This window comes from Silurus meridionalis, chromosome 18, assembly GCF_014805685.1.
Source record: "Silurus meridionalis isolate SWU-2019-XX chromosome 18, ASM1480568v1, whole genome shotgun sequence".
Taxonomy (NCBI): domain Eukaryota; kingdom Metazoa; phylum Chordata; class Actinopteri; order Siluriformes; family Siluridae; genus Silurus; species Silurus meridionalis.
The window spans coordinates 4,921,013-4,944,262 of NC_060901.1; the positions used below are offsets into that span (position 1 = coordinate 4,921,013).

Here is a 23,250-nt window from a genome sequence, read left to right on the forward strand (position 1 = left end):
TTTTTACGATCCCAGTCTAATCCAGATTTACTCTCCTGTGATGTATCCTGCTGCTCCTCCCTCACTTCATATCATATACTCGATTTGGTTTTTACCAAATAAAACGATGCCGCGTGTTGATTACTGCAACATTGTAAAGTTGTTTTTATGAGTTGATCGGTTCAAAGACAGCTGAAGGAAAACGTAACGAGCGTTTTAAACGAATGCACTAGTAATAAGCAGCTTATTGAGCCGAACGGAGGAGTTTTGAATGGCATTCCTAAGGTGTGAGAAGAATCGGAAAAGGAAACCGGCGAAATGGGAAATACGACAAAAAGTGCACAAGCAGCTTCGTTATTAGTGATGCTCGTATTCTCGCATCATTTTTTATTTAAATTTATTCATATAAATGTAATCGTACTGCACTGCTTTACTCTTTGTGTATGATTTCGAGCCGGGATCAGATCCGGGTGGAAATGTGGATTAGTATCAATTTAGATATATATAAAAATATATATAATTAACCCGTCTCTCACATTGTTTTCTGGGTTTGTCCATAATAGTACAGTAATCCCTCGTTTATTGTATGTATACAGTACTGTACTGTAACATTTTACTTCATTTTATAATTAATAATAATATTTTTAATAATACGTTTCATTATTTCAACATAAAACTCCATAAAAACGATTTCCTATAAGTTTTTTTAATCTATTGTACTCTCCATGAGAGACCGGGAAAATCAGCCAAACTGTACAATTCAGCAAAGGAGGCTGTACTAGCTTCATATACAGTTGTGTTCAAAATTATTCAACCCCCACTGAAATTGATTGTTTTGGTCGGTTTGACATTGATTATGATCATTCAGTCATCCTGCTTACAATTAAATCAAAGAGGCACGTGTAGGTCAGACAAATATAACATAACATTTATAATGAAATAACCACAAATGTCTTTTCTGAGCTCACATCATTATCAGTTTTATTCAACCCCCAAGTGACATTCAATCTTAGTACTTAGTACAACATCCTTTTACAGTTATAACAGCTTTTAAACGTGAAGCATAGCTTGACACAAGTGTCTTGCAGCGATCTGCGGGTATCTTCGCCCATTCATCATGGGCAAAAGCCTCCAGTTCAGTCACATTCTTAGGCTTGCGCACTGCAACTGCTTTCTTTAAGTCCCACCAGAGGTTCTCAATCGGATTTAAGTCTGGTGACTGCGATGGCCACTTCAAAATGTTCCAGCCTTTAATCTGCAACCATGCTCTAGTGGACTTGGAGGTATGCTTGGGATCATTGTCCTGTTGAAAGGTCCAACGTCTTCCAAGCCTCAGGTTTGTGACGGACTGCATCACATTGTCATCCAATATCTCCTGGTACTGAAGAGAATTCATGGTACCTTGCACACGCTGAAGCTTCCCAGTACCTGCAGAAGCAAAACAGCCCCAAAGCATGATTGACCCCCCGCCATGCTTCACAGTAGGCAAGGTGTTCTTTTCTTCATAGGCCTTGTTCTTCCTCCTCCAAACATAGCGTTGATCCATGGGCCCAAACAGTTCTAATTTTGTTTCATCAGTCCACAGAACACTATCCCAAAACTTCTGTGGTTTGTCCACATGACTTTTGGCATACTGCAGTCGACTCTTCTTATTCTTTGGGGACAGCAAGGGGGTGCGCCTGGGAGTTCTGGCATGGAGGCCTTCATTACGCAGGGTGCGCCGTATTGTCTGAGCAGAAACTTCAGTACCCACATCTGACAAATCTTTTCTCAGTTCCTCAGCAGTCACACGGGACTTTTCTCCACTCTACGCTTCAGGTAGCGCACAGCAGTCGAAGTCAGCATCTTCTTTCTGCCACGACCAGGTAGCGTTTCAACAGTGCCCTTTGCCTTGAATTTGCGAATGATGCTTCCTATGGTGTCTCTTGGTATGTTTAACATCTTTGCAATCTTCTTATAGCCATTGCCCTTCCTGTGAAGAGTAATCACCTGTTCTCTTGTCTTCCTGGACCATTCTCTTGACCTCACCATGTTTGTAACCACACCAGTAAATGTCTAGAAGGAGCTGAGTATCACAGTCATTTTAAAGCTGCCTAATTGGTGCTTATTAGGCTTTATTGCTGCTCCCTGATATCCACAGGTGTTTTCAATACCTGATTGAAAACACTTCATTGAACCTCTGTTCTTCAGAGTGGTAGTCTTTAAGGGGTTGAATAATTATGTCAATGAAGAATTCACAAAAGAAACATTTACTACTGTATTACAAAACTAATTGATGTCATTTTAGTTGCATATGGTTCTTTAAGAAGTCCTTGTAGGATTTCATTCTGAATACAATTACAAATGTACACTAAATTCCCTAAAACCATTTACAGCATTGGGGGTTGAATAATTTTGAACACAACTGTATTTACTAGCTTATAACCAGAAATGAGAAATCCGAATCCATTTACAGATTCAACTCCTTCTGCATCACTCAGTGAACCGATTCACTCGAGTCACTCGATTCAGCAGGAATTCTGCCTGATTTTGCAATGGAATTCCACTAGAGGGCACTCACGAAGTCCTTAGAATTCACCAAAACCTCAGACTCAAGAATCCCACTCAAGTGCCCTGGACCCTTAAAAAAAAAATATAAAGGCCCAGAAACTTGTTGAAATAATAAAAGAGCTTGATATATTTAAAAGGAATGAAGAGACCACAATTTACACTTTTCTTAATTCAAATTTATTTGCTTTTTAGGAATAAATGTAAAATTATTGGTACTTTGCATTTATATTGTATATGTGCCCTGCTTAATATTTCGTAATCTGCACGCATTAGTGGCATTGTATATGTATATCCTGTTCAACATGTTCAATAAAAAAAATTCCTGGATCTGGCCGATACGATCCACGGTCCGGCTGATCTCGTCTGACGGATCTGCTGAATCTCACGGTTCTGGTGGATCAGCCAGGGCACCTATAGGACCTGTGAAACCTTTTGTGTCTTTTGTGTTTCTGACTAACTCAGTCAGCTACTTGTTACCTTTCTAACAATAACTTAGAACAACTAAATGGCCTAATTTACAATTTATATATGTTGTTAGTAGCAAGATAACCAAGGACTCAAGTAATCTGAGTAAATGAAGACAAGGATTCATAATTCCTGAGCCATATAAAGGATCGGTTTATTCAACCCGAATTAATCCGGATACACACTGAAGTGTCGTGAAATATATTAAAGAGCAATTTTATAATTTTAAAAAAAATAATTGTCTTTCCTCTGATAGGAAATGAAGAACCCCCCACCAGGCATCACGGTGAACCCAACCAACTGGCAGTGGTTCTCCTTAATGGAGGACGCCATGGAGGGCAGGCTGAACGACAGCGAGGCCATGGTGTCCACCATGTCTCTGGGTGAGGACAGCGACTACCGGCCCGACAAACCCCGGCGACGAGGCCGCGATTCGTTCCGCAGCGACATCGAGCTCCTAGTGGACGGAGAAGACACGGGGCTCTCAGGCGACATGGGACGAGACCTGGGAAGCGACCGGGACGATACGGACCACGAGAGGGCGCTGTTCGATAGCGACCGCTCGGCTCTCGAGAGCGAGAGGATGGTGCTGGAGCGAGAGAAGATGGTCCTGGACAGAGAGAGAGCCGGCTTGGAGAGGGAGCTGGCCGCTCTGGACCGGGACAAAGCGTCTCTGGAGAGGGAGAAAGCCGCAGTGGAGAGGGACAGAGCCTCCGTGGAGCACGAGCGCGCTCAGCTGGAGAAGAAGAGGGCCGAGATGGACAGAGAGAGAGCTCGGCTGGAGAGAGACAGAGCAGCATTGGAGAGACAGAGAGCAGGCATCGGAGGAGACACGATCGACAATCAGGAAGGACCCGAGAAAATGGAGGAAGGAGAAATAGAGCTGGCATCCGTACAGAGGAGACAGAAATTCCTCGATTTATTTGAGAAGTTGATCGAGAACTTCTGAAAGCTTCTTGTGAATCTGAGTGGGGTTTTTTTTTTGTTTTGTTTTATCGCGGATGATACTGTATGATTTACCATGCTTAATTATTTTCTTTTCGTTTGGTGGTATCCTACTGATGTGAATGGCAGACGTGTCCGAGACGTGTTCAGGATCTGAGCTTTAGAGTTCTCCTCAGTTAGGCTGTCAAAAAAAAAACCTTAAGCCACCTCTGTTTTGGAGAGGTCATTCAAACAACTTTTATTCAATTGTGGTATTTGCATACAAAGCACACATGAACCATGTTAAGCATCTCTCGACCCTAACACAGTACAACAGTGTTCACTTGAAGACCCTCTTTGCCCCTCCACATGGACAAAAAAAATGTTTTTGATTAATTCGATACCAAATATTGTATTTCATGTTGCGGGGGAGGGGGAGGGGGAATCTGGATTATTATTTTTTTTTTTATATTACAATACAGACTTTACAACAAAAAATGTTTATGTTGATGCTTCTTTTATTGCATTGAGTAATAAATTTTACCTTTCAAAAATTCAGCGAGCACCAGCTGTGACTGATTTTATTTTGTTGTCTTTTTTACACTAAACAGATTGCAAAAAAAAAAAAAAAAACAATTCTATGAATATTGTATATTAATGTCATTTATTAGAATTATTCTTATTATTTTACAAAACACTTCATTTGTCTGGTTATCATTGTCAGTCCAAAAAATATATAATAATAATAATAATAATAATAATAAAATTAAAAGGGTGATGTTTAGATTTGCATCTGTAATTTCCAATTTTTATTAATTACATTTTTAATTCTTTTTCCAGATTTTTTGCATTTAATCGTTCTTAAATATTCACTCGCACATCGTCTCGTATTTTTAACATTTCAACGTGTCAGATGATGTGTGTATATTGCACATGTAGGGGGAAGAAATTAACTGAAAGGAACCAGTTAACTGTGTGTGTGTTTGTGTGTGTGTGTGTGTGTGTGTGTGTGTGTGTGTGTGTGTGTGTGTGTGTCTTGTATAAGACAGCCATTCATACAAGTGTTTACTCCAGCCCAAAGTAAAAAAAAAAAAAAAACAGTTGGAAACTCAGAGGTTGTGGTGTATATCTGTAGTTGTGTGTATATGTGTGTGTGTTTAAAAAAGGGCGCCAATAGGAATACGTGGCAAACACACATAAGCTTGTGGAGTTCTGCTGAGGACGACAGGGTTGCCATCCAAGCGAATATCCTCCAGCGCCATCCGCAAGAAGTTCAAGTCGTTTCGTTTGCAGAACGTGTCTTCGTGTATCATCTGGATGTTGTTGTTCTGGGGAAAACAAGGAAGCATGCAGAGGTTCATATGAATGACCTTGTTTGTATAATACATTTTCTATAAAAATATGAACAGATTATAAACGATGCAGTTATTTGTATCGTGATTTTTTTTCTCTCAGCATTTTCCTGTAAGCCTTTATTAAATGTAACATGGTAGCTCAGTGGATGTTGGATTTCTGATCCGAACATCTTGTGTTTAAACCCTACGCATCATGATGCCACTGTTGGGGCCCTTGAGCAAGGCCCTTGTTCCATAACTGCTCAGTTGTATATATAAGATATTAGAAATGCGGTAAATGTAACTATAAAAGGATAAAAACACTAAAAACCATAAATGCGTAATAAAAATAAAACAGCTCAGGATGTGCTTTTTGAGAATAATAACATCTTTAATAACATCATTATTTTTAACAACATATTGTTAAGCAACCCCAAGTAACACACCTCCACACACTCATCGGTATCCCACGAGGCCACATTCAATCATAGCACATCATTAAACTCGTATTGCTCTGATATTTATATTTTGTGCAATCAAATTTGGAAGTGTCAAACCATCATTTTTTTTACACAGGATAAGTCAACACTAATTCAGATACGTCTGAAAAACGGCATTTTGATGTAAAAAAAATGCCTCTTTGTCATTTGTCGTTTGCTACTTGACTTATACCTCCTTCTCCACCTTCCCTCTTTGCACATTATTGTATAAGTAAAGTATGGAGAGTCACCTGTTGGTCTCTGGACATTTTAATTGGAGGTAGCATAGTGGTTGAGGCACTGGATTTTGGAGTGGAAGGTCTCAAGTTCAAATCCCAGCACCTAAAATCCCATGCTGCTGGGCCCTTGAGCAATTCCCTTAACCCTCAACTGCACAGATCTCAATTCTTCTGCACAATGCACCTTTATATTCGCTTTATAATAACTGTGTCATTTGCACTGAGATACTTTCTACTCACGACCTCATGCATACTCTTTTTATACATAATATTGCATGTACTGAAGTGTATAAAATATAATAAAAATCGAATCGAATGTATCTAAATGTGTTATTAGAGCCATAGAGCTTCATTCCTGAACTTTCCACTTAAAAGGGAAAACTTGAGTCGACACTCAACACAAAATCCTGTCAACATTTATAAATACTGCAGGAAAAAAAGAGCACGAATGGAATAAATAGCGAATGTAAATTAATACTGGCTGGCTTTTTCCCATTGAGCTCTTTAAATGTTTGTGAATTGATGACAACTTGATGCCAGTCATTTACAGAAAGAACTGTTCCATTCAGTGTTGAGCTTCAACCAGCTGATGAGGAGTTCAAAATGTTGTGAAACCAGAAAAGTGTTCAATTTGACCTCAAATGATGAATTATGATGAAAATAAATGTCATTATATTGTTTAGTTTGGACTGTGGGGGTCTGGACTTTGACGCTGAGGCTTCGAATCAATGGTGTGAGTTTTTTGGAAAACACATGTAGCGCAAATCTAAATCAAATAATAAATAAAAATAAAATTTCAAATAATTTTTACCTGTATGTAGGTGCAGACATTACAACAAAAGCAACAAAAACTAATTGCAATTCTTAGTTGGAAAAACACCTTCATGATACATAATATTTATCACTGAATATTTGATGAATTACATACAGAAATAAAATAAAATATAAAAGAGAAAGGGGTTTTTATTTACTGGGGATGATTTATTCCTAGTAACAGTACTATAACACATTATTAAAAAGTTACTGTGTATAGATTCTTATATTAAAACATGAAAAATGTCATTAAATGTTTCTAATATTGTAAATCAAGTGAGAAAGTGGTTTTCTATGTCTGGTATTCTGTCTATTTATTGGGGGAAAAAATGTTGTGAGAAGGATAAATATCACACTGGCTTAAAAATATAAAAAGGAGACAAAACCACCACTGTCACATGGAGTGTACACAAGGGGGCAGCAGTGAGGTGGGAGTGCAAGTACCTGTAGGTGCAGAGATCGCAGACTCTCAGGCAGAGGAATGGGGATGTGATCAAGCCTGTTGTCGGTCAGGTACAGGTAAAGTAATCCTGTCATGTCCTACAATGCAAGAACAGACAGATCATTTCACATGTACAAAATTACAAACAAATATCCTTGTATATCTTGTGCTAACACAAACATCAAGGATATCTCATACCTAAGAAGATTCATTGGTCATGTTTGGTTACAGAAATATCATATACAGTATATAAGAAAAGAAAGATCCCAGACATGCTGTTATAGCAAAATAGTTATTGTATTGTAAAGTACTTATTGTATACAAAGCAAACCATTACAAGTATCTATTAGTTACAACTTACAAAACACCCACAACAGCTAAAGCTTTGTTTCTTTCCCTCTCACCTTAAAGGCTTCATGTTGGATGCCAGTTCTGCCCAGGTTGTTGTGACTGGCATCAACAAGGGTCATGGTCTTTGGCAGTGCTGGGAGTTGAGCCACATTGTTTTCTCGTATTACCAGTTCCTGTAAAGCAGGCAGGCCGAAGAGGGCGCTGTCTTCAATCTTGGAGATGCCGTTGCTTGTCAGATCGATCCGCTTCAGTTTGTCTTTATGACCAAGAGCAAAAAAATATGTTTCAGAGACGGAGACAGGACGTTTGCAGAGAAGTCAAGAGTCAACGTAGAAAACTGTATAAATCAAATTGTTGATTATAAAATAACTCCAGCTTCTTGATATTTACATTAGCCACAGGTTGCTAACAAAGTGGACACAAACATGAAAAACTAAACAAGTAAAAAAAAATGTTTCTGTTGACTAAATACTGTAACCGTTATGCAATTTACTTGAGCATGTCCACAATTCTAAAGAAACTCTTCAAAATGTCATTAATACACAATATAACAATATTGACTCCTATAGTCATTTTGCCCAGCCGTACTCATTAGCATTTAAACCTACTCATGTTAGCGAAGTCTGATTTGTTGATCTTAGTGATCCTGTTGTAGCGGGCGTAGAAGTGAGTGGTATCTTTGGGAAGAGGAGGCACGTTCACCAACTTCACATCATCACAGTACACAGATCCTCCCAAGCAGGTACACAGTATACAGGTGGGCATACCTTGCCACCAAACCAGTACATGGTGTTCACAAAAAAAAACACACACACATAAAAGACACATGAATATGAGTTGAAAATGCCATTGAAGAAACAATTATCCTGCAGTAGCTAAGTCAAGGGATTCCTCAGTTCAATGCAATTGCAATATAAATTAATAGTAAGCATGTTTGTATTGGGAGGTGGGGAAATCTGAGTGGACCACTTTTCAAAAGAATTAGTCCTACACTAAGAATCAATATAAAAAGTGACAATGCTAGTTGGATGAATGCTAATTTGAGCCACATTCTAATATGAATGATGTAATCTGCTCTCTATATTTTAAACAACTGCATAACATTCTGAGATTATGAACAGTTTTAAAAACATGTTCCAATAAATAAATGTATACAACATAAAGTTTAAAACATAGGACATTATGTTATAATGGAAGTGTGCCAACCATACCAACCTTAGTGTGCATATCTCTTAAGTGGAATATTCTTTTCATTCTTTTAAGGTCTATCTGGTTTTTGTAATTTACAGTATGTAAGTTGGTTGATCTTAATGCACAACAAACAGGTAGGACACTAACCTTGTACATCAATTTCAAAGACCTCAGTATCAGGCTCAGGGCTAGCATCTAGCCCTGAACCTGTTGTACTGTCAGTCCCCTCCTGGGGTGGGGTCTGGGTGATGACAACAGGCTCCTCCTCTTGTTACACACAAGGTTAGGATGTTAGGAGAAGGATTAGCACAGGGTTTGACAAAGAGATAAAGTGAGCAATGATGATCTTGAGTTGGACACAAATAACACACATTTAACCCATCACAGCCAGTTAAATGAAGCACGAAGGTTTGTGAGAAGAGGAGAATGTTGTGTATAAGTGCTATGTAGTAAATGTGTGAGTAATACTTGATGAAAGTTATTTGAATGACCCAAAATATGCCTGTTGGCTGCCTATGACTCTGGAGCGCTCAGACTGTTGTGCTACCAAGTTGGAAATATTTCTTCAGAGCAAGTGAAATACTAACCTTCCGTTACAATTGGAATTATTGTTGTTACCCCTCCATCAGGAAGCCCAGATTCCTCAGGAGGCCATGGAGTATTAGGCAACGAATAATTCCCTGATTCCTCAGAATCCCCTTCTTTGAATTCTTCGGGGCCAGTGGTAACTGTAATGGTGAACTCCTCCACTTGGTAAAGACAATGTGATTCGGTAAGAGATCATTTAGAGTCCCATAACACTGTAGCACTAGAGGCCTAACAGTACGATTCCAATTTTCACAGTAAAATTCTAATAAAAAGTTAATTATCAAAATTAAATCTGTTCATGTGGCCAGCAAGATGACTAGTCAACCCATAGTGAAACTCAAACGCATTCTACAATATGGACTACACAGGATGTAGGTCTACAGAATGCAGTTTTCACTATGGTCTATAGTACTGACCTTTGTCAGTAGTCAGTATTATTTCTTCCTGTGAATCCCCAGAGGGTCCAGAGCCAGAGTCTCCAGAGCTAAAGTCCCCAGAGTCTCCAGAGCCAAAGACCTCAGAGTCTCCAGAGCCAAAGTCCCCAGAGTCTCCAGAAACAATGTCCCCAGAGTCTCCAGAAACAATGTCCCCAGAGGGTCCAGAGCCAAAGTCCCCAGAGTCTCCAGAAACAATATCCCCAGAAGGTCCAGTGCCAAAGTCCCCTGAGACCCCAGAAACAAAGTCCCCAGAGGCTCCAGAAACAAAGTCTCCAGAGACTCCAGAAGCAAAGGACCCAGATACTCCAGAATAAAAGTCTCCAGAGACACCAGGGATTAATTCTCCAGAGACTTCAGTAACAAAATCCCCAGATACTCCGGAAACAAAGTCCCCAGACACTCCCGAAACAAAGTCCCCAGATACTCCGGAAACAAAGTCCCCAGAGACTCCAGAAACAAAGTCACCAGATACTCCAGAAACAAAGTCTCCAGATACTCCAGAAACTATGTGTCCAGAGTTTCCAGAAACAAAGTCTCCAGAGGCCCCAGAAACTATGTCTCCAGAGACTCCAGAAACAATATCTCCAGAGGCCCCAGAAACAAAGTCTCCAGAGACACTAGAAACAAAGTCTCCAGAGGCCCCAGAAACAAAGTCTCCAGAGACACTAGAAACAAAGTCTCCGGAGGCCCCAGAAACAAAGTCTCCAGAGACACTAGAAAAGTCACCAGATACTCCAGAAGAAAGGTCACCAGATACTCCTGAAACAAGTTCTCCAGATACTCCCGAAACAAGGTCTCCAGAGACTCCTGAGCCAAGGTCTACCGAGCCTTCAGAACTAATATGTCCAGAGTTTGTTTCAGCAAATCCTCCAGAACTCAAGCCCCCAGAACCTCCAGAACCCAGAGTGTCCCTAGAATGGTATTCCCTAGTACCAGGAATCTTTTCAAAAATCCCTGAAGCTCCAGAACTCCCAGAACCCAAAGAGTCTCCAGAGATATGAAGGGTTTCAGTGGGCGTCAGACGCAGCTCTTTCTCTTGTTAGAGACAAGATTAGGTGTTAAGAAACTGATTAGAACTGCATGATGACAATTATTCATTTTAGACAGTTAGAGATGATGGTTTAGGTGATGGTTTAGGTGATGCATTGTAAGAAAGCGGGTTACAGACTTATAAAAAAAAAACATTTAACCAATCAAACTGCTAGTTAAATGGATATTAAGCAATTTTATGTCGTTAAATGTTGGTAAGACATTATTTGATGTGTTTGTCTGTCTGATTGGTTTAGTGTAATACAGACCTCCTTGAGTGTTTGGCCCCATCAAAACATCCGGTACACCAGAGCCGGATGGGATGAATGAAGGTGTTATTGGTAATTCATGTTTAATTTCCTGTTCCTTTTCTTCTTCCTCTTCCTCTAGTGAGGCTTCAGGTGCAGGTTCAATGTCCTCATATGGGAACACAGGGTTAACCCCTTTCTACAGAAAATTAGGAAAAGAAAAGGTAAGTTTAATGTTGAATTTTTGTTGAAGATGAAAAAAAAAAAGATTTATCCTGAAATATCACGTGCACATATGTATTCAAACCTGCACCACATTTGCTGCACCACATTTGGCAGCAATTATAGCCTTTTTGCATATGACGCAACAAGCCTTGCACACCTGGACTGAGTGGATTTTCTGCCATTCTTTTTTGCAAATCCTCTCAGTCTGGCTCAGGTTGGATGGGGACCATCAGGGGACAGACATTTTCAAGTGTCTTCAGAGAAGTTCATTAGGTTCAAGTCAGAGCTCTGGCTGGGCCACTCTAGGACTTTCACAGAGTCATCCCTAAACCACTCCGGTGTTGTCTTGGCTGTGTGCTTAGGGTTGCTGTTGGCCCAGTCCGAGGTCCTGAGCACTGTGGAACACATTTTCATTGAGGATATCTCCACACTTTTGTTTCATTTAGCTTTCCCTCAACCCTGACCAGTTGCCAAGGCTCTACAGCATAAAAATACTTGCACACTTCATGCCACCAACATGCTTCAATGCTGGGATGGTTTTGGCCAGGTGATGAGTGGTGCCTGGTTTCCTCCAGATATAACATTTATAATTGAGGCCAAACAGTTCAATCTTGTTTTCTGTTTAGTCACTCTGCCATAAAGCCCAGCTCAGTGAAGGACTGTATTGATCATTGCTCTTCTGGATCTTTGTCTCATCCTCACACAGGATTTATGGAACTCTGCATATCTATGGGACCATCTTCTTGAGAATCTTCAGTGCAGCAGAAATTGTTTATAGCTTTCCCCAGATCTGTGCCTTGCAACAATCCTGTCTCTAAACTCTGCAGGCAGTTCCTTTAACCTCATGGCTTGGTTTTTGCTCTGATATGCATTATCAGCTATGATGCCTTCTATAGAGAGGGGTGTGCGTTCCAAATCATGTCTAATCAATTTAATTTTCCACAGGTGGCCTCCAGCTCATCTCAGCAATGAGCACTGAATTATGTCACTCCATAGTTTTATTAATTTATATATATATATATATATATATATATATATATATATATATATATATATATATATATACTCAATTTACACAACTCTCTAATAATTTGATCCTTGGTATTTCTTCCTGATCGTTTGGAATGCTTAAACCCATCTTAAACACTTTGCTCAGCTGAGGCAGGTTTATTATCACCACCTAGGGATAACTGTAAATTATACGCTGGTGGACACTTTTACGATGTCACATCTAATCTTTGGAATAGCAAATGTTTTTCATTCCAGGTGTCTGCTTGTGCAAACAGTTTTATTTCTAAGCAGGATTTTTGAGTTTTTTTTTTTTTTATGTTTTGGTTATTTAGTCATTCTTAAATGTCATATTATTATTATTTTTTTAATAATTTTTATATTGAGCATTTTGATATTTTGAATTATTTTTTTTTTTATTTTTATTATTATTATTATTATTATTATTATTATTATTATTATTATTATTATTGATACTTACACCGCACGTACATAGACTTATATATAGGATTCATTCCATTAATAGACTTAATATAGTATTAATACAATTAATTTAAGCTATTTTTGTTTTGTTAACTATTCTTTTTCTGAAATAAAACACATTTATTATATTAATGAATGAATATTCATTTAGTCAGTCATTAATTAACTTCTGTACTTACTTAATTTTTAAAAAAATATACGTACTTATATGTGTAGCCCTTTCTGATAGGCTTCTTTAGACATCTCTAAGACATAAAAAATTGCTTATATGTCTACTTGTCTCTACAGGTTAGGATTAATACAACTCGACAATGCAGTGATTTTTATAAGATTAGGATGTGAGGTATGGCTGGATGGGTCAAAAGAAAAGCAGTGGATTGTCCTGCAAGTAAATGGTTTAAAATGCATTAGTGTAAAAGTCAAAAATAATTTAATAGAAATAAGATCCAACTCAGGTTTCTGTCTGCATTTACACCACAAACCAGAATGTGGCGCCCCTAAACCACGCTCTGCAATATATGCCCCCTCACTCTCTCTCTTACACACACACACACACACACACACACACACACACACACACACACACACACAAACCCTCTCTCATTCTATCATCAGCATGCGAATGGTCCTTGTGGAACCAAGACATACATGGAGGCTGAAAATCCTAATCCCTGTACAGCGCTTCATTTTGCACAAAGTACCAAGAAGCAAAGCTTTCTCATTGAGAAAAAAGTCACAAAAATACTACTTTCCTCAGGCTGTGTGATTAAGACAAGTTATGAGAATTATAATAACCACATACAGTCCACATACAACCACTGCTCAGGGTTAAGCAAGTGTTTAATAAGTATAAGTGAACTTTCAGTGTAATGACACCCAAATGCTTTTGAGGAGCAACAAGGCCTGACTCTGTGCAAGCTCAAAATCTACCCCACCTCCTGACCATCAACCCCAGAGCAATTCCCCCACACACACACACACATTCCGCCGACCTACTCTAAATTGAAGCACACACACATCTGCGTGGGGACGAGAAGCAAAAAAAAAAAGAAGGCTAAAATAAGCCAAAGAACCAACACATTGCAGCCAGCACATGCACAGACGCGAACTCATTATATATGCTGTAATGTAATATAAATCCTCATATGCAGCTGGGAAAGTCTGTTCCAATCACTGAGATAATGTGGGTTTATACAACTCAAGAGTGTTATGAGCAAAAAGACAAAGACCAGTGGTCAGAATGAGTCACACAATTGTCATTGTGTTTAACTTTGAGAAAGCACGTTTTTATTCCTTTGTTTTTTCTTTTATTATCACCGCAAGCTAGCAATAAAACTAGCCTGCTAGTCTACAAGTTAAAGTAGACTAGATTCGTGTTAAAGAATCTGGGTTTGGAATATCTAAGGCATGTTTGTGACTTTATTTCATTGGCTGATTTACTGAAGCATTCGAATGTGGTTTTGAACTAGGAAGTGGAATTGTTAAGTTAAGAAGCTACACAACCATAGTGAAAAACACAATTAAAAGTGCGATCATACAAAATAAAGGCACATGTCGTACACCGGTCGTCCAAACAGTTTAGTGGACCGGAGCTAGCTATTTTATAATAGTATATATAAACCATATACACAGTTCGACTTTTTAGACTAAAAAACGTATAGGGAATTATGGAGTTTTATGTTGAAATAATAAAATTAATTGATATAAATATAATTATTAATTATAAAATGAAGTAAAATGTAAATTCACTACAGTGCCGTATCCAAAAAAAAATATTTTTGGGGTGCGTCCATTAAATTGCGGGATAGGTTTTGGAACGTAACCACCATGAAAAACAGGGGATTACTGTATATAGAAGCAGGATAACTGGGCAAGCATGAGGATTCGAGCGAGTTTGACAAGGGCTAAATTGTGATGGCTAGACGACTGAGTCAGAGCATCTCCAAAACTGCAGCTCTAGTTAATGCTATTAATGCTCGACGGATCAGGACTGTTTTAGCAGCAAAAGGGGGACCAACACAACATTAGGCAGGTGGTCATAATATCATGTCTGATTGGTAGCCATAAAATGTTTTATAGATTTTTAAGTAGGTTTGACATAGACACACAATACGATTGGTATTAAGCAGTTTATATCAATTTGTAAGTAGAGGACGTGGCAAAGTGTACACGCACTTCTGTGAATTTCTGGCTGCATATCTCACTCTGGAGCAGAAATGTTCCATTTACTGCTAAACCATGTTACACACAAAACAGGCCAAAACATGCAAAGAGCTACTAATAAGATAAAGCCGAATAACACAAGAGCACATGAATACATGAAATGCTATGCTAATTTCCTTCCTCTCTCTCTCTCTCTCTCTCTCTCTCTCTCTCTCTCTCTCTCTCTCTTTATCTTTCTACTGCATTTTCATCAAAACAGGAAACTGAAACAGATATTTCATGTTGTGACCGGTCAATATTTCTCAAAGTGGATTTTTAACCCATACTGTACAATCCTGCAATCTACTGTACGTTTCTACTATATCCGTAGCTTAAGAATCAAGCTCTTGTTTTGTCTATTAGAAAATCATTATTGTAACATTGATTTTAAAAGCAAAGATTGAAATGAACTGAGGTGAAAATCAGAAACTGGCATCTAAAATAACAATTCTTTTTTGTTTTTACCTGATTTTTGCCACAGACTAGAATAGATGATTCACTGCATGAAAAACATTGATAATAATAACAAATAATAATAATAACTGAGCTAATAATAATTAAATTATTCAGCTAATCCATAAGACTGACTTAGGCTGCAATGGGTACAGAAAACACCATTGTATTCCAGGTCCAAGAATGAGAAACCTTTGTACAAGCTATATATATATATATATATATATATATATATATATATATATATATATATATATATATATATATATATATATATAGCTTGTACAAAGGTTTCTCATTCTGACCTGAATACAATGGTGTTTTCTATATATATATATATATATATATATATATATATATATATATATATATATATATATATATATATATATAGTCAATAAAGATAGAAGTTTAAAAGTATATCAGCTCATGTGTGATTTATGAGAATTATGAAAAAATAATGTTGACCTTGTTGCTATGGTTTCATACGAATTTCAGGTTCATACATCTATTAACCTCATCCTTCACAACCAACCAACCAACCAACCAACCAACCAACCAACCTAACCATCTAATTTATACATACAATCTGTTTGAGTCTGAGACCATGGTGATATTTCAAATGATCACCTAATAAATTAATCCTAGCATTTACCAAATTTTGTTTATCACACTTGGATCTGAATCATTTAAACAGTTTGCATGCATCCAAACCAAAGACATGCAAGAAAGACCAAACAGATGGATATATCAAGTTTTCCATTACAGTGTGCCAAAATAACATTGTGAGCCAACAGAAAAAAAATGGGTAGACTATAAATATTTTAGATTCCCCATGTTTCAGAGAAAGCTCTTCAGTTATGGCATAGCTTTTATAATGGAGTAATGGAAAACAAAAGAATTATCTGTAAATATCTGTGTACAGATTATACAAAAAATACTATACTCACATTATAAGTTTAGTGATGATAATAAACCTGTATTACACAACCAAAAATGTAGAAAAACTGCACAATACATGTTCATACGTTCATTCAAACTGTGAACTAATTGAATCGACTAATATAGTATGAAAAGAACCACTCTTTTTTATATATACAAATATTGGTCATTCATATATGGTCATTTTAATTAGATCAACAAAATGAAGAATTAAAAAATTAAGATTTCTGTTCTTACACAAAAAAGTAGCCACCCAGTACAAACCTATTTCCTCTTAATGTATGAACAATACAGACATTTAAGAATAGAAGAAAAGCTGTTATAAGGAAAATAATGAAGCAGATTGTTTTCCTATAACAGCACACCCTAGACTGTTTGTCCTCTTATACCACAGCAATGACTCACCATTCCATTTATCCATTTATTGTTACATTTAATGTTGTAGAATGACCGTGAAATTTAATCACTTATGTTATAGCAGTGTTGTTTTCTGAGAACAACAGTAACTCGGCTTGTCTTCACCACATTTACTATTTTATACTTCCTCAATGCAAGTACAAGTATTGGTGTTATGTTACTAAAGAAACAACAAATACATTAACATAAAATTTGCTGCACTTCTGTTATAGAAAATGACCAATCCAAATTGGAAATTCAGCAGCACTATGGTAAAAATGCAAGTAATTATTTGTCCATCATAACTGTCCTATTGCCCTTCCCCCATACCTTCTGGCAGAGCTTTAAAAGTACCAAATTATAATTTCACTGGATTTGTATAGTACTGCTTGTGCTGTTACTTATTTACATTTGTGGCATTGATAGTAAATCAGTAGTAGATTAGATAGTAAATGCCTTTATTGGTAGTAATTTACAATTATCTTATTCATTCACTGAGCAGTTGGGGGTTAAGGGCCTTGCCCAAGGGCCCAAGAGCAGCTGTTTGACAGAACGGGGATACATTTTAATTATGTATTTTGTACAGCTAGTATTTCAGTCAGTTTTGTAAAGTAAGTTAAGATTTTGATCTCAAAATGATTTTGAAGACTAATGTTGGCCTTGTGTGGATTTTGTATTCTTTCACTGTCAGGTAGATTTTTTCATACCCCAACCTCAAACGTAAAAAGCATAAAAGCATACTGGAAGATTTTGGGAAAATTGTGTAACTTATTATTACACTGATTATTATCTCTTAATATGTGATTTTCAAGATTTGTCTTGAATTGAACCCATACTAAACACAGCAAACAACTTGTACTCAAGCAAATTCTTCTTTTTGAGAATTACATTTTATATTAGATAAAAGTAATGAAGTACAACCCATTAAAGTATCATTACTTTTGAGAGACCCCACCTTTCTAAGATACATTTATACCCAAAATTAACCTCATTAGTTGCAAAATGTTTCTCCAACTGTTTAATTTGAATAAAACTTACTTTTTCCAGACTTTTGTTGCCCCATAGCAACTTTTTTTGAGATATGTTGCAGCCATCAAATTCAAAATGGGCTTTTTTTTCCCTTCAAATTATACATTTCCTCACTTTAAAAATTTAAATTTTTTGGTTTTATTGTGAATAAAATATGGATTTATTATATTTTTCAAATCATTGCATTGCTGTTTTTATTTTCAAATTACACAGAGTCCCAACTCTATTGCAATCGAGGTTGTAAAAATGTAATAAAATTAATTACATATTAATTAAATTAATATTGAATATAATAAGCAATAATTATTTTAAATCTTCAATATAGTATCTAAGACCTTTTCACCCCACAACCCATAGCACATGCACTTTCCCACCTCAGGTTCATCCGTCGTCAGTTCATTAAAATATTCGACATCCTCATAGTTGTCCGGCTCCACTTGTCGGGTGTATCTTGGGGGTGAAGCCAGAACCAAATTCAGGACCAGGAGTCCTAAAACTAACCTGCATGGCATCATCATTATCATCCACCTGTCAGAACAAAATATCTGAATGAATAAGAGCATACAAACTGCTGCTTCAAATTTTTTTTTTAATTCAAGTGAGTCAGTGGTGAAAATGGAAAAACTTGCTTACATTGATAGAAACCCATCCTCATCTGGGTTACACTAAATGTCCATTCATTATAATTCCATTATTGTTATCCATCAAAGTTATTGTACTGTTTATTATTGGATGCTTGAATGCAAAACTGTGCATGGCAAATGCAGCCCTGTGTTATTAAAGCAAACTGTGTATATTAATTACAGTCCAAATCCATCTTCATGGTTCTAGAGTTTAACTTTGACCTCATGAACCTGCCCAGCATTTGATGACCTAAATCTTACAGCAAATCCAGCAATACCAGTAAAAGACACCAAGACTAGGGCTGCTTTATTAAATTCAAGCCCTGGACACATGCCTACACACCTCTCCTATTAGTTTCACTGTAAAAATCCGAAATTCAAAATAGTGGATTTCTGTTCTAACCAAATATTAGCCGTAGTTTCTTATAATTTTTTATTGTTCATTAGCTGTGTTTATTGTGTATACAATGCATGTAACAAATAGAAAATAGAAAAAAAAAAATCATATTTATAATCTGTATTATTTTGCTTCGATCCGCTTATCCCAAAGGAAAAATTATTTATTAATGAATATCGTTAAATAATTCAATAGTTACTTTGTTCATTGTGGAATATCTGCAAAATATTTTTATTATTACTTATATTATAGCAGCTAGAAATAGTCATTCCCTCACCATTTTTTTAAGTAAATAAAGCCAAAAACAAAGATTGTCATGTTACTTAGAAAATGCAAAGCAAAAACCCTTCTGTTAGTGTTTAAACATTACTAAGCACTGACACTGAAAACTCGAAACACTGAAAACATGATAAAACAAACAACAAAATGACCATATTGGCAATTCAACATATTTAAATCAGAGTCTAAGTAACTACTGAAGTTTTTACAATACGAACAATAACATTTTATATTTTTTACACTTCCTGACTATTTCTCAGCATCGCCATATTGACCAATCTGAATGGTAATATTTTAAAAATTTGGCAGAATTACATTTATCACATTTATACAACTGAGCAGTTGAGGGTTAAGGGCCTTGCTCGAGGGCCCGCTAGTTGCGCCTTGGTGGTGCAAGGATTTGAACTCATGACCTTTTAGTCTGAAGTCCAAAATCCTAACCATTGATCAATAACTTGCCTATGTAGAGAAGTATATACAATACAATATAATTTTCAATACCTGATTTAATTATTACAGCTGTGCAAGGCTTTTTGTGGTGTAGGCATAAGCACATAAGCACAATTTTTTGTACCAATCAGGTATTTTTTTACTCATGATATTGTTGTGGTTAGAAATCAATAAGTGGAAATATGACGTTTGTCATTTTAAATCCACTGAATCCAAAATTTGATTTTTTGCATTACTGCATGAAAAGCCCAGAAATCAACACGAGTTCAGCATTTTCATGACTTATTGTTGGTCTGAATATAATAATATTAATAATAGGAAAAACTTATCACATTTACTTTTACATCAGAGTAAAAAAAACAATTCTTTACATATCCCAGTGATGTTAGGAAGCTGGGGTCAAAGCACAGGGTCAGCCATGATACAGCACCCTGGAGCACAGAGGGTTAAGGGCCTTCTCAAAGGGCCCAAGAGTGGCAACTCGACAATATCAGAGTTTAAACCCCTGACTCCTAAATGAATGTAGGTTTCTGTACAAAAAACCTTGCCATATTCAGAATCGGAATAATTTACTGATAATTTAATTGTTGGGTCGCAGTTGCTTATGTTTTTTGATAGTAAACAACAAAAAGCCTTCATCATACAATGACCTGTGTAAGTTGCTGCACAATCTTCAAAGGTGCGATTAGAGATAATTAACTGACACCCTCTGACTAATCAGAATCCAGAATTCAACAGCAATGTGGTATTCATTGTTATGATTTAGTGTTCATTATTTTTGTGCCATATCAGTAACACAGACACTGATGCTCAAAGTGTAACATTCATATATTCAATAGAAGAATGAGAAAAGTTTTATGCATTCATGGACTATAAGCTGGTGTATATGTTCTATGTCTGGGCCCTTATCTATTCCAGCATTGTATCGTCGAGATCCTGCTTTTGAAAGACAGTGAAACCGGGATCAGCTTATCTGAGGTCCATTTAAACCGAGAACAACTAAGTGAATAAGAAGAGAGAAGGGAGGAAAGGCATGAGCAGAGAAGAAGGCGATGTGGATTTGGATGAAGTTCTGGTCCTCAAGGTGAGATGGAGAACATTTGGTTGAAGGGGAATGTGTGGATGTGTGTATGTGTGTGAGAGAAAGAGAGAGAGAGAGGGAGTTGAAAGCTTTGACAGAGCTTCTTTATAAGCATATATCCCAATCTGTCTCTGCACTCATACTCGAAATTCCACCAGGGGTTGTGGACAGGATGGTAGCTCAGAGCTGAGAGGGGGAGAAAAAAAAATCCCATGGACTCATTGACACTTGACTGTAACACTCTAATAGATAGACATACAGATCTTTCAGTCCATTTGACTCTACTGACTTGCTATTTTTTACAGTTTTTGGATTTGCGATCGCATATAAAACGATTCCTTGTGGTTTTTAATTCATGACAGCACCGATTGTAAAAGATGATTTCTTTTTTTTTTCCTAGAAATGATTAGTTTAGGACGTGGCAGAAAGTGCAGGATCTTCAACTCTGCTCCTCTGCGAGGAAGAGTGAGGCATTTCTGTGTCCTTTTTCTGACAGCATCAAACTCAGCAGGGACACACTGAAAGAGGGACTGTGCTTTACACACAGCTGGGCATTTATACACTCCTGTGAGTGTGTTTAGTGTACATAGCGTGTATATGCGCTTGTTTTCCTTGGCTCATGGTCGAGCTTTAGATATTCATTGATTTTACAATGTCCTCTGCCAATCATTGCAGCACACCTTCGAAACTGATATAAGAATCGATCAGGTTGTCTGGGTTTTTTTTTTTTTTTTTTGGCCTTGAATACAAATTTTGTGCAGCGCATATGCAAATAGAACAAATAGCTAAATGATTCTTTTGCTTTGATAATAGTTACTCTTTCTCCTCAAATAAACATTATTGCTCAGCAATCAAGTGCATCATTTTACATTTTCTATATTTTCTTAATATTAAAACATATGCAAGTTTTTCCCCAAAGTGATATTTAAATACTCTGTTTGTTAGGAGCGTCAGAATGACTAATTACATATGCAAAATGTATGCAAAATAACTGAATATTATATTCTAATATAAAATAACATTATGGTAATATTAAAACATCACCAGGAGAAACAACATAAAACTCCAACCCAAGGCCTAAAACATAATAATTCCCTTGAGGTGGATATTAAGACAGCAGGCATGCATAAGCTCCAGTATCTGTGTTATTAAATCAAATAGTGAAAAGTGATGAACAATTTTTACATAGCACTAGTAAAACTAGGATTGATGGAACACTTACCTTTGTCTCCTGCTGTCTCAGATGGTCCTGAACTCCAGCTCAGACAGGCACAGGACTGGTGGGCCTGCCCAGAGTAACGGTAGCTCTCACGGTAGCTTTGAGAAGGGCAATGGGTGTGAGTGTGTGTGTATGTGTGTATTTGTATATTGTCGTGTATAGGGTTGTGTGAGAGTGTACGTGTATGTGTGTGCGGGTGAGTGTGTGTGAACTTCTAGACCCTGGGTGCTCTACCTGCAGTGCATGTGCAAAGGTAGGCACTGAGGCCGAGCAGAGGGGAGAGGTTGGTTTTGGTCACATCTGCATGAGCAGCAGCACCCAGCCCACACCACACTACGGCACACTCAACACACACACATATATGCACATATGCACATACACACACAAAGGAAGAACCTGCTGCGGAATCAAAATACACAGAGAAACACCCTGCAGAGCATTCATCTTTTTTCCTGAATAAGAGAATAAGAATTAAGTATGAGATATTTGTCTTAGTTTTTTTCACAGGGGTGAAAGTAAGGCATGTGCTGCTTTAATGTGCAGATCTACCGGGCCCTGGTGCACAATGGGCCCTCTGTCAGACTCTTCTGTTAGTCCTGGACCAGGAGGAAATCTCCACCTGGAGGAAGGCCTTTCCTTCACTCTCTTCACAGAGCCAGTCTCCAACACTGAGCCAGTTAATCACTGCCAAGAGATGCAACACTCGACAGAAACAAAAGCGAGCTCACTGCCAGCATTACTTAAATGATTCCTTCTATTTTTGTTTTAGATTTAAATCTGTTTATCTGGTCAATTCATTCAATATATATAGCACATCTCTCTCCTGGTACTACAAAGCACATATACTGTATAATTTGAATAAAACATAAGCTTTTTTTATCAGATTTGAACAACTATTTTACATGATCCATCTTGTAGTATGAAAAAATAGTAGAGCAGTAGGTAAGATGTTCTTCTGACCGAAAGGTTGTGGGTTGAAATCCCACCAAGCTGCGACTCGTCAGCTCTTGACCAAGGCACTTAACCCTCAACTGCACAGTTGTATAAATAAGATAACTGTAAGTCACTCTGGATAAGGATGTCTGCCCAATGCCATAAATGTAATATAATATAATAATTAGGTTAAATAGTAAACTCAAACAAAATCCCAAATAAACTTAGTACAAGAACAGTACAGCCTTCAGCTAGGTTTTTGTTCTTCATGTACTGATATGTAATTCAATGGTTTTATAGCCCTTCAAAGAGGTCTATCATACATTCTCTCTGTCAATAAACTTACATAAATATCCTGGTGTCTGTGTAACTGAAATTTCAGAATCTGTATTGGAGAAACTGAAAAAGAACAAGTGGAATGAGAGTCAGTGAGTTGTTGCTAACAATTTGTTTAACATTTA

General features: G+C 37.2%; 2 protein-coding genes across 2 annotated transcripts in view; one reads left to right on the forward strand and one right to left on the reverse strand.

Moving 5' to 3' along the window:
* Nucleotides 1–4,476, forward strand: part of si:dkeyp-38g8.5 (uncharacterized protein LOC568385 homolog) — a 6,432-nt gene extending 1,956 nt beyond the window's left edge. The window contains exon 4 of the mRNA XM_046872509.1: nt 3,251–4,476. Coding sequence (XP_046728465.1) covers nt 3,251–3,943 — 693 coding nt within the window. The 3' untranslated portion in view covers nt 3,944–4,476. The remainder of the gene's footprint in view (nt 1–3,250) is intronic.
* A 174-nt stretch (nt 4,477–4,650) lies between these two features.
* Nucleotides 4,651–22,004, reverse strand: epyc (epiphycan). The gene is made up of 7 exons (XM_046873846.1): nt 21,860–22,004; nt 18,182–18,335; nt 11,091–11,268; nt 8,185–8,343; nt 7,630–7,832; nt 7,228–7,323; nt 4,651–5,246 (listed from the first exon to the last, which is right to left on the reverse strand). Exons 2-7 carry the CDS (start codon nt 18,329–18,331, stop codon nt 5,076–5,078), a joined length of 957 nt encoding a protein of 318 aa, XP_046729802.1. The 5' UTR covers nt 18,332–18,335; nt 21,860–22,004; the 3' UTR covers nt 4,651–5,075.
* Nucleotides 22,005–23,250: the final 1,246 nt, after the last annotated feature.

Coding starts and splice junctions, on each gene's coding strand:
- epyc (XM_046873846.1), bottom strand. CDS start 18,331: ATGATAATGATGATGCCATGCAGGTTAGTTTTAGGACTCCTGGTCCTG. Junction 8,344..11,090: donor GGGGCCAAACACTCAAGGAG/GTCTGTATTACA, acceptor TTTGGTGGCAAG/GTATGCCCACCTGTATACTG. Junction 7,833..8,184: donor ATCAGACTTCGCTAACATGA/GTAGGTTTAAAT, acceptor TTGGTCATAAAG/ACAAACTGAAGCGGATCGAT.